The sequence below is a fragment of the Bolinopsis microptera genome, chromosome 9 (assembly GCF_026151205.1).
Source record: "Bolinopsis microptera isolate Bmic1 chromosome 9, MBARI_Bmic_1.0, whole genome shotgun sequence".
NCBI lineage: Eukaryota > Metazoa > Ctenophora > Tentaculata > Lobata > Bolinopsidae > Bolinopsis > Bolinopsis microptera.
Window position 1 is genome coordinate 4,584,602 of NC_087080.1, and position 12,537 is coordinate 4,597,138.

Genomic DNA, 12,537 nt, shown 5'->3' on the forward strand with positions numbered 1-12,537 from the left:
TTATGTGTCGACTATTCTTACAAACCTTGCATTTTATATTTACAAAAAACAAGTATTTGACCAAGTAATACAGTAATATCTGGAATCGGGATTTTACTGTATTAGACCCAGTACGAGCGTCAAAAGTTTGTCATCTGCTTAGTTTGAAACAGTGATCTGGAGAAGTGTCCTTAAAGAAAGGCTCTTTGTTTCAGAAGCTTCCAAATAACTAGTTAATCGTTTTCAGCTGACGATGTTACTCAACACTGACACATGCATCTAGTTTCAAACGTAACACTGTAACACTTACACTGTAAAAGTAACATTCCATAATTTAACCTCATTTTATTGCGCTAAACAAAGATAAGTGACATTAATTTCCAAAGTAAGTTAGCCGTGAGTCATCCTCATTACTTGGCGCTCTCAGACAACTTAATGACGTTTAACGAGGTCATAACCCTCCGAAATGGCAACATACTCTTCTTCTTCACACCACAGCCGAGTACCTTTCAGCTGAGTAAACTTAGCCAGCTACTACCTCGACCTGGAGGAAGGTTGTACAGGGGCAAGATTTTACTTACAGGTACCTGAACGCTATTTCGAGAATTCCTTTGCGAAATGTGCTGAATTAATAAATGAATTATAAAATGAGGAATATCAGCGTGTTTCGTTCTCCACAGCCATTATATCAACTTGAGAGGCAAGAGTTAGCCCAGACTTCATAGTGTGGACCAATTGTCAATACTTCAATGGAATGTGAACCGTATGATATGTTGATTAAAGAAGTTTTCTATTCTAAAAACCCAATATCTGTATAGGGAGGAATTTGATAATACGTAAAACTCGATATTAGAGTATTAGGGCACACAGAATTTGGTTTCTAAACCTAAAACCCAAGATTCAGGGGGCCAAAACCGCGAACACAGAAACACGAAGATAAGGGAGTGGTTCAAAGATAACTTCACCAAGTACGCCAACAAGAATGATGAAATCTCCCGCCAGAAGTTCATCCAGGCCTGCAAATCCTTGCCAGTGAGTTTGTCACGTGACACTCCTTGTATGGTCATGTTACCATGACAACATGGCCATATTAGGTTGTTGATATTAACTATTAAGTCATATCAATATTTATTAACAATGTTTTAAGCTAAGTCAAAATAAAATGATGAATCAGTATTACTATTCAGTACGCAAATAGCACTGATAAATCAGAGATAAGAATGCATTGAATTTCCACTGGATCCTATATTGACAAGTTCAAATAATTCCTTACAAACCCTTACAATGTTATGTAACGTTACCTTTATCAGGATTTTAACGAGTACGTTTTCTTCCTATTCGACACAGATGACTCAGGCTCCGTTTCAATCCAGGAGCTATTGGGAGGTTTTCAAAAACTGTCAACGTAAGTTCAGTTTCCATAGTTACCATAAACGTAAGTTCATGATGTCAGTTGATGATATATTTAAACTGAGTATTTGATATCTAACTACTTTCAACAAACAAACGAACACGTTACACTATGGTAACTATGGTAACTGAGTTTTGATTTTCAGGGGAGAAGCAGACGAGAAGACGATTAGATGGTTCGAGAAAAGGTTCCAAAAACATGCCTCCTCTGAGGAAGAACTAGATAAGGAGAAGTTTATGCTCGCTATAAACAATGATCAGGTCCGAGTTACCCCAATAAGGGTTTATAATTCTGACTACTTTCTTTGCTTTTTTGTTTTTTCTTTGTTTCTCAAAACAAATTAATTTGATTTTTAACTTTTACGGTGGACTTGAAGTTATGTGGCAGTATCGACTGTCGAAGGATGGTAGCTGTGGGGAAAATTCCTGTATGTCTCCTCTCAAGTTTCGCTACATTTTTGCTTTCATCGAGATTTGATTAAAATTTTAAGAACCTATTGAACGGTGCCATACATGTTGAAAGTGATAGAGTGTTGCAGAGTTACTATGCCTTTCTCTACACTTCTCTTATTTAACATAACTCTGCCAAGAGAAGTCAGAGTGACAATCTCAATCAACAGATTGCATTCTCCTCTCAACTTCAAGCTGTCACTCAGTACCAATAAGCTGGTAACTATAGTAACAATAGGCTGCTAACTATAGTAACTATGGTAACTATAGTAACACTAAGCTGGTAACTGATTAAATACCCTGTTGTTGGCTACTGACTGCACTATTTTTTGGTATTTGAAATGTTCCATATTTGGGTGGCTATTTCGATGCTGAAAATTACCCCTGCATCAGCACCCGATAACTCTAATTTGGTAGATTATAAGCTTGGCAAAGTTTTAAAATGGACTTAGGCAATTCGTGCATTGATTCTCAATTCTCATACATTATCATTTCTAATTAAGCTGCTCAATGGTTCCCCCAGATGAAAAAAGTGCCTGAAATCATAAAAGGAGTAAATACCAAAAATTAGATAATTAAATATAAAACTAAAGACCTAAGTTGTACAAATTTTAACGATTGTTCTATTTCCAGTGTCTACTAAAGCTGTTTGACCTGTTCGACATGGACAAGGGAGGGCACATCTCCATAGAGGAACTGGTCAGAGGTGTCGACAAACTTACATGGTGAGTGAAATTTCACTTCAAATTTCACTCGTTATTTCTTGTGATATACGATAATTCCACGATTTTTTAAAGCACATAAATAATATCCCTGATCTGCAGCATGAACAAAGATGCGAAGTGGTTAGCCTGGTTAGAGCAGCAGTTCAGTAGGATTTCAGGCGAGAGTCGACAGATTAGTCTACACGATTTTACAGAGGTTCTCCAAGTCAAAGAGGTAATGCCTGATAAGGATTCTTTTAGTTGTTTCTCTTATAGTTTTGATCACTAAACAACAAACAAGTGTTCTTACTCTAAATTTATTGTTATACTTAATTGAAGCCATTCTCCACAACATCTCGTCCGTGGTGATCAGAATAATTAGCAAATTATAAAGTTTATACTTAGTCAGTTCTATGACTGAAAATCAATCAGAAAAATTGTATATTATATAAACAAACTCTAATTTAAACCTATATGCATTATAAACTTGCTACTTTGAGTTATATTATTATTAATCAACTATATACAGCAAACACAAGATAATAGGAAATAAATCATAAAATCGAGTGGCCGAGTAGTCTCGACTCACCCATAGCTTCTCCATAAGCGTCTATCATGAGCTTTGTACACTAAATCATTGAAATTACTTAAACTAAATCTTTTATTTACAATCACAATAATATTCTTCGTCATAATGTCTTTTAATAATAAATCAAATAAATTTGAACGAGGTCTGCCCCTCCTTCCTTTGTAGTCAAAACATCCTAAACATGCAAATCTAAAAGATAAGAAAGCGGGAGTGTCATCACCGCTTCTGAGAACGTGCCCAAGCATCTTCCATCGTGCTTTCTTGATCCTTTCAGTAAGGGGACTGACATTACATCTCTTATATAAGTTCTCGTTACTGATAACCGTAGGCCAATAGGTGTTGATTATCTGTCTCAGATGCTTCCTTTGAAGAACGTCGACAGTGAGTTATAGTCTTTGGTTAAGTCTCTGGTTAAAGTCTTATATATTTAAACAAGAGTCACTACACTAAATAAAATGAAGCAGAGCTTATTAACTTATGCAGCTTCATTTGTTAACTCATCTCATAACCAATAATAACAATATTCATTAATTGTTAAGATTGTTATCAGGTTTATTTAACAGCTTATTTCTGAAGAAATGTTAATATAATCTAGCTTTGATTAGAATAGCTGCCAGATTTGGTTGAGTGCCAGATTTCTGCTGAAGGCCCCAAAATATTCCGTCCGCACGGAACTTTGTAAAAACTTTTATATTTAAGTTGCAAAAATATTCAAAAGAATCAAAAGGATTTAAAATATGAAGGATATTACAACTAAAGTAACTTTTCACTGAATTTGATCAAATTGCAAAGTCACCACTGATCTTATCCAGTAGAGCTTTTCAATATAAATTAAAACGATCAGCCTGCATGTTATGGAGCTATGGTTTGGACTGGATTTTACCCGTTTAAAACGTTTCCATCGCGTTACATAATACAGAAATATAATACATTTATAATAAATTATGCAATCACATATTTCAGTTGTTTTTTGCGGAGCAGTTTTTCAAACTATTCGATAAAGACAGGAGCGGTACGATTAGTCTCTCGGAACTGATAGACGGGCTCAACATGCTCATGGAGGGAACTGACATGGACAAACTAAAGTTCTTGTTCGACGTTTACGATGTTGATGGTAAGACGATAATTTGTTTGCACTCATTACAAATATTTTTCGAATTTTATTCATTATTTTATTTTTGATTTAGCGATGTTTGTCGTAGTTAGCTTTAAAGAACAATGGTGTTTTGAATATTTCATTTCTTCACGGTTCTTGAACTCTGCAGTTATGTATTTCGCCCATTATGTTGGATTCAGGAAGCAATTTGAGCAACCTTTTGAGACAATAAGAGGCCCCTTCCAGCCATTGCCACTGCGAATTTAACCTAAAACCTGCCCAGTTAATAGCGAAGACTGCGAAATTACCACTCCTGCCTAGTAATCTAATTTACCCTGTCCAGATCAGCAGTATATTACACTAAATCCGCAGGTTTTCTCTTAATTTTTTATGTCAAAACCTGCCTAATTAACTAGTGATCCTGCATCAACAGCGCAGGTATTTGTTATTTGGAAGGTTTTCTATTAACTTGGCAGGATTTGCTATAAAATTATCAATCCTTTCCGGATGGATTACGGCAGTGATAAAGTTAAATCGGCAGGTTTTCCATTAACTTGGCAGGATTTTTTATAAAATTATCAATCCTTGCCGGATAGATTACGGCAGTGATAAAGTTAAATCGGCAGGTTTTCCATTAACTTTGCAGGATTTGTTATAAAATTATCAATCCATGTAATGCCAAATAGATTATAATGCTATAATCTTATTATGGCAGCGTTAAATTTATAAATTGGCAGGTTTCTTTTATTTTTCTTTTAAGTTCTTAAGTTATTTGGAATTTTGCTTATTTGGCACCAAAACAAAAAGTCAATAAAACCGAGTTGATTAGCGCAGTCAAGAAATTGGCCGGAGTTGATAAAAAGCTGACAACCATGGCACTGAATCTCCAAATGAGAGGTATAGTACGCTATATACTTATATGGTACGGTACCGCAACAATTGACCCCCTCCCCCCCCCCCCCCCCCCTCCGACAAATGACCCCCTGATGCAATCTACCCCCGACAATTGACCCCCCATGTAATTACACTGGGGTCAATTCAGGGTTAGGGTCAGGGTTAGGGTCAGGGTTGGGGTCAGGGTTAGGGTCAGGGTTAGGGTCAGGGTTAGGGTCAGGGTTAGGGTCAGGGTTAGGGTCAGGGTTAGGGTCAGGGTTAAGGTCAGGGTTAGGGTCAGGGTCAGGGTTAGGGTTAGGGTTAGGGTTAGGGTCAGGGTCAGGGTCAGGGTTAGGGTCAGGGTTAGGGTTACTGGGTAACACGACTCCTGTCAGCGACATCTGTCCGACAGCGACATCTGTCCGACTCAGGGTACCAGAAAAAACGACATTTGTCCGAAATTGTGATCTGATTTCAATACAACACATTTCCAATTAGAGACGTGATCTGAACTGTTAATTTGAATACGTAACATTGCCAATTTGAGATATGATCTGAGCCATAGTGTACTACTAGTTTATTTTCGACCTAGGCAGGCAGGCATGAAGCAACTGCGTTGTGAATGGCGAGCTCGTAGTCCATGAGAATGTATTGTGGTTGGTAGCCCCAAGGCCTCAGAAGCCCAGGTGTCTATCTCCTCGAACATGTTGCGGTAGAGGGTCGTCGATTTTCCAGGAATGAGTCCTTAGAAGAGGGGGAGGTGCCAGCCGTCAGGGAAGAGTCCGTGGACTGTGAAGAGCTGATGGAAGAGATTAGGTGCGGATTTGAAGGTACCGTTGGGCGTTGACTACGCAATGCTCCGCGTCCACCATATGATCTGCGTTCTTAGGAGTCCCCCAAAGGAATGATTGACGAGTCTGTTCGTCCCATCCAGAGTCCCAGAGCATCATTGGACTGTTGTCTGTAGAGAGGATTTAGTTTGCAGGAATGGATAGCGTTTCCAAATCTCTCGGGTCTGTTTGCTGCAGATCTGGGTCTGTTTACTGAAGATTGGTTGCCATTGTGGATTGCGATAACTGATCTCCATACGGCTGCTATCTTATATGTACTCATGTAGGCTGTGTCCTGTGATGTGATCGACAGCTTGTTAGTGTACGGCTAGCACAATCCTGTCCTTAAATAGTCAATCACGTATCGATGGATCAGATCTCAATGGATCAAATCAGCATTCGAACAATGGGAGCAACGTCACGAAATTACCCGTGAGTTTGTGAAATACGAATGTGAACCGAAATTACAATATGATCCGAAATTCGGACAGATGTCGCCAAAAACGACTCCTGTCCGACAGCGAAATCTGTCCGAAATCCCCAATTCGGCTGTCGGACAGATGTCGCTGTCGGACAGATGTCGCCCAATCGGGTTACTGTTAGGGTTAGTATAATAAATATATTTGTTTGGTCAATTGTCGGGGGGGGGGGGGGGGGGGTGGGGGGTCAATTTTCAAGTATTATATCACTTGCACCGTTTAGCTCCACGTGGTTTCTTAAGCTTAAATACTTAACTGTCCTGTCAAGATAAAGTAAATCACTATCACCTCTCATTCTTAATAAGTTAGTAAGCAAGCATCTGATCATTTTAAAACAGTCACCTCCCAATTTAGCAAGTTCTTACATCTATATTACAGTCTACACCCTTCAATAATGAGATAATATGTTTGGCCGGTAGAGGGTCCGCAGTAGTCCCATTACAGCATTACCTCATTACCTTAGCATTGCTGTACAGTGTACAACTACTATAAGAGTATAAGATATACATCCTTCACCAAAACTGGTTTGTCCGCTTTCTATTACTAATTTTCCGCTGAAAGTGCCACATCAGTGATCAATTAATATTGGTAAATAGCAATAATTTGAGTTATAGGTTGACCTCCCACTTAGAGCATATGTGGGAGGTCAACCTATAAATTATAGTACGAGCTATTTCCAATTCGTGAATACGAATTTCGATTAAGGTCCAACTTATTAAGTGTCACTTTAACGTGTGACAAATTTCCGATCAAATATCTCATAATCTGAAAATAACTGCATATTTAGAACTATTATATTAATTGTAATTGAAGATTCTTTCAGAATCACTTCATTCACTAAATCTTACAATGTGAACAATGAACAGGTAGAGGCACTGCAAGTTGCAACTGAAAAAGTGCTGTCCTCACTACTTAAGAACATAGCAATCTAATCTAAAAATGGCAACCTAAGAACTGAAGTTAAGCAAACAGTTATTTTCCAATAATCGGTTTTTATACAGGGTGGGCCAAAAGTCAGTGTGCAAACGTTGGGTCTTATACAGGGTGGGCCAAAAGTCAGTGTGCAAACGTTGGCCTTAATAGCTCAGTCACTGAGTGCCCAATTGAAATAATTTGTTCTGGTATGACTTACTACCACCACTGGTTCGAGAAATTTGTCAAATCGAAACATATTTGTGTTCATTTTTTTCAAAAGAAGGTTCATTTTCGCATTTATTTGATAGTTTGGATAGTCGGATCGAGCCAAATTTTATTGAATTGTGTTTGGCCATTTAAATTACGTTTGCCCTGAAAAAATGAGAGTTCTAGCTTCTCAGATGACCGAGATATGAACCTTAACGAGGTTATTCATTACGTGTGATCAGGTGATTGGTTTACCTAATCACGTGATTAGGTGACCCCGTTAACCACCACGTTAAACATTATGGGAATCGTGAAGGCTGCCCAATTAAGGTGTCGTGTCGCGGTGTCACATAATCACCCAGTCAATTTTGTTAACGAGATACAGAAAATGCTTGATAACTTCGTCATTTCTAATCCGTTTTGCCTCATATTTTCAGATCATATGCAACATTTAATAATCTACCGTCTCTGAAAAAATTAGACATCTAGCATGTTCGGGGAGAACAATACAAGTGTTTTAATATTGAATGGGCGTGGTCTAAAATATTCGAATTTTCAAATTTTGGTGACGGAATCCTCGAACCAGTAGGTACAGTAAACCATCTGCAAAGCAACAACCCTCAAATATAAAACACGGCGGAGGTATAAGACCCAACGTTTGCACACTGACTTTTGGCCCACCCTGTACCTCCGCTGAGTTTTATATTTGAGAGCTGTTGCTTTGCAGATGGCATACTGTACTTACTGGTTCGAGGATTCCGTCGTCAAAATTTGAAAATTCGAATATTTTAGACCACGCCCATTCAATATTAAAACTCCTATATTGTTTTCTCTGAAAATCCTGAACGCCTAATTTTTTTAGAGACGGTAGATTATCAAATGTTGCATATGATCTGAAAAAATGAGGCAAAACGGATTAGAAATGACGAAGTTAACAAGCATTTTGTGTATCTCGTTAACAAATTGACTGGGTGATTATGTGACACCGTGACACGACACCTTAATTGGACACCCTTAACAATTCCCATAATGTTTAACGGGGTAGTTAACGGGGTCACCTTATCACGTGATTAGGTAAACCAATCACCTGATCACACGTAATGAACAAGCTTGTTATGCTTCATATCTCGGTCATCTGAGAAGCTAGAACTCTCATTCTTTCAGGGCAAACGTAATTCGAATGGCCAAACACAATTCAATAACATTTAGCTTGATCCGATTATCCAAACTATCAAAAAAATGTGAAAATGAACCTCCATTTGAAAAAAATGAACGCGAATATTTTTCGAGTTGACAAATTCCTCGAACCAGTGGTGGTACTAAGTCATACCAGAAGGAAGTATTTCAATTGGGCACTCAGTGACTGAGCTATTAAGGCCAACGTTTGCACACTGACTTTTGGCCCACCCTGTACTTTTATACTCAAACTTATCATAGACCCCGTGTTGGTAACAGTGGATAATATGCAGTGGCGAAACGTACCTAAGAGGCCGCAGCTGCACCCCCCCCATCCCCTTCCGCATAGCAGGGGTTGCCGGAGTGTCGGGCGGTCGTTTCGCCACTGACTAGTGACTGCATGTATAAAAGTATAAACTATAGAGCCATGTAGGCATGTAGCATTCTGTACTTCTGTAGCTTTGCACAAACCAAGTCTCAGTCCTACACCCTACCTAGTAATAAGGTTATACGATCATTACAGTATTCCACATTGTACACTCAAATTATCCAAAACCCCTGCCAATATAGGTTTAATCACGCCACAAGTTGATTCAAATTATCTCAACTTACGCAGGATTTGCGTTAAATCTGCAGCATTCGACTTTATATTTAACGGAAAACCTGCCAAAATAGAGCAAACCTGCCGAGAGTAGGTGAAAGGTGAGGCAGGTTTTGTGTTAATTTTGCAGGCTTTTCTATAAATCAACAACTCGATTAAATAATTACGTGAGATAAATCTCTGCACGAATACGATAAATAGGCAGGTTTTCGGTTAATTTTGCAGGAATCATTTTAAGACTTCAAATTGATTATCAGTCTTAATGTAAAACCTGCCAAATTAGGTGGCAGGTGGCAATGGCTGGAAGGGGCCTAATAAGAAAATGACTTATTAGTAATTTTCCAGCCAAGAGTAAGATTTCTACCAATGAGCTAAGCAATAATTAACAATCCCGTCTGCGGTTAGGAGTGCTTAAAGAATTCACCTGATAATAATACCAACTAATCTATTTTTAGCAAACTGATCATCATTCTTTCACACTTCTCTGTCTCTTTCTGAGGGTTGTCCTGATATAACTCTGAGTTATAATAACTCCTATCTAGCTGGGTATCTCCTTATATGGGTATCACGTGGTTTTATATCTCCTTATATGGGTATCACATTGTTCTTTAGAAAACAAAATTAAACGCTTCCAAATATCTGGTAGCGTCGGCGTTAATAGTCGGAATAATTGCAATTTGGACGGAGACATTCTCGATAATTCATAGTTTATCCCATGTGCCCAACATCTAATACTCAGGTGATTTACCGTGCACTATTATAACTTTGTAACCATTGTAAAGCGAAGAAGTACAGAAAAGTTGTATTGTGTGCCAATGTACCAGCTCAAAGTTGTAGGTTACCTGGGTTATCGCCGCCCGGTAAAGTTGTAGGATGGTACCAAGGCATATGTCTCAAGATCCTACAATACGATTTTCTTGAAACTTTCCAGATAGTAAAATACCCACAAGGACGATAGCTGCAGTCGGGAAAGACTAAAGAGTTAGTGTTACCAAACTGTAAGATCAACACACAAATCCACGCTGCTAAACAACACTTTGTTCAAATGTTCATTACGTGGTTCCACTGAGGTGAGCGTCAAATTAAAATAGTGGAAATTCCTAAGCCTTATTTTCCACCAGGTAACGGAACGATAGATCCAGACGAGTTAAAAATAGTCCTCAGATCATGTATGGACGAAAGCAAATTGGGTAAGCTTAATGGTCAACAACTTGTATTCATTGCTAGGCCCTTATTTTTCAACTGCACGGCAAAATGATTTGTTTTTAAACAATAAATGACTCAATCTCATGTTTTCCCTCTTTTTACATGATCTACCAACGATTAATGATTAATTATTCATCGCCTATAGAACATGTTACAATTATAATTGAAAAATGTTACCTTGGCAGAGCTGAGTGAAGAAACATTGGACGAGCTAACCCAGACCCTGTTCGAATCTGCTGACGCCGATCAGAGCGGCTCCATTACCTTCGAGGAGCTCCACGACGAGCTTCTCAAGCATCCGGGAGTCATTGAGAACTTAACAATCAGGTTAGAGTAGTTGTTGAATCTTGATACACACGGTTGTACGGATCCAGCACGGTTTTTGGCTCTCGGAAGATCAATTATAATCCATCATCATGAAGGGACATACGTATCAATCAATTAATTGTGCGAGCAACTGGATTTACTTTGATCTTCACGTGTTATATTAGTATATTACTTTATCAGTGAAGTATTGCATTAAATTTATCTATTTTCTCAAAATATTCTCTGCTATGCAAATGATCGTGAGTTAAATAGTCTTATCTGGCGGCCACTTCACAAGACTAATGTTCGTGTTTGATCAGTAATTGGGAAACAAATGCCCGAATTTCCGGTTGAAATTGGGTTTAATTTTGCGATGCTTCACTTGCAAGAATAATCGGAGCCGTTAAAAATTTGTTAAACATCGAAACTTGTTACTAAAAGTTGTGCAATACAGCAAAAAATCGATTCATTATCACAAGCCAAAAATGTCTCCCGAGACCTTAAGAACCCAAAGGCCAAATCCCATTTTAAACTTGATCAAAGTGGACAGAACTGTGCTACTATATTATAAATATTACTAATATCACTAAAATAATATTTCAGTGCTTCTAATTGGCTGAAACCCCCGCCTCCCCCAGCTAATTGGTTCAGAGCTTTCATTCAGAAATACCTCAGCTTCTTCTCAAAATCGTGAGTTCAATTTCTTTTTATTTCAAAATAGAATATTGTAACCTTCTTTTAGTTTCATAACTCTCTTAATATAACAATACGTATTTCATTAACGGGCAGATCATTTCCCTCGTTGTATAACAGATTGAGATAACTCCAACGCAGGTTTTTGGTGAACAACATGGCCCTGGTATCAAATATGACAGTGTTAGTGACCATAATGGTTGTCTTGTTCTTTGTCGGAGCCTGGTTAAACGGGGAGAGCCTGGCCCTGATGATTGCTAAGGGAACAGGGAAAATGATAAACCTTTGTGTGTGAGTATTGCTAATTAAAACCTTTTCAAGTTTTATATAAGGACACGTTCATTGAAGTTTGAGGATATTGGTAAATATTAGTGACCCTACTGAATGGCACGATGATGTAAAATGTGTCACACTATGACACTATATAAACCCTTCATGGTTAGGATAATCGTTTCATCCTCTAGATAAACTTTGTCGCATAACGATATCTTTATCAGACGATAAGATATCGCTTAAATGCGGCCGGCAGTGAGTTGTAAACTTTGTCACACTATAAAAACGTGACAGAGTTTATATGGACCCCTTGTTGCCGTGTTTGACCAAATTTTCGAATTTCCAATTTATAGGATAGTTGCATATGACTATTATCTACATATTTAGCGACTTTTTACGTTAAATGGTAGCATCATGTAAACTCCGTCACACATTTAAGAAATTTATATGAGGGATGTTTATGACATCCTGACAAGAAATGCCGAATAATCTAGCATTATTTTGTGAGCTGAATGTGTTTGGAATTGTTCACATATTTCATTGTTATAGGCAAATACAAATACAGAAGGCAGAAATAGGTAAATTTAGTCACATAAATTTGTATGATATCTCAACATGTGTGAAATTGAGTAAATATTAGTATACCAACTTAAACACCCTATATTACGTACTATGGATCAATTAACAATATTTCAACCATACGCCGGTCATATAAATTATTATATGGCAGTGATATGTTAACATTGGACA

General features: G+C 38.0%; 1 protein-coding gene across 4 annotated transcripts in view; it reads left to right on the top strand.

The window, feature by feature from the left end:
• The window catches only part of LOC134820823 (NADPH oxidase 5-like), a 58,011-nt gene that overhangs the window by 37,090 nt on the left and 8,384 nt on the right, over positions 1-12,537 (top strand). For 2 of the 4 annotated variants that reach the window (XM_063831457.1, XM_063831454.1), the window contains exons 3-12: positions 878-1,011; positions 1,290-1,384; positions 1,536-1,650; positions 2,473-2,564; positions 2,664-2,778; positions 4,096-4,246; positions 10,431-10,499; positions 10,701-10,842; positions 11,425-11,511; positions 11,656-11,805. In XM_063831457.1, coding sequence (XP_063687527.1) covers positions 878-1,011; positions 1,290-1,384; positions 1,536-1,650; positions 2,473-2,564; positions 2,664-2,778; positions 4,096-4,246; positions 10,431-10,499; positions 10,701-10,842; positions 11,425-11,511; positions 11,656-11,805 — 1,150 coding nt within the window. The remainder of the gene's footprint in view (positions 1-877; positions 1,012-1,289; positions 1,385-1,535; positions 1,651-2,472; positions 2,565-2,663; positions 2,779-4,095; positions 4,247-10,430; positions 10,500-10,700; positions 10,843-11,424; positions 11,512-11,655; positions 11,806-12,537) is intronic. The other 2 variants (XM_063831458.1, XM_063831455.1) reach the window with 1 other exon arrangement.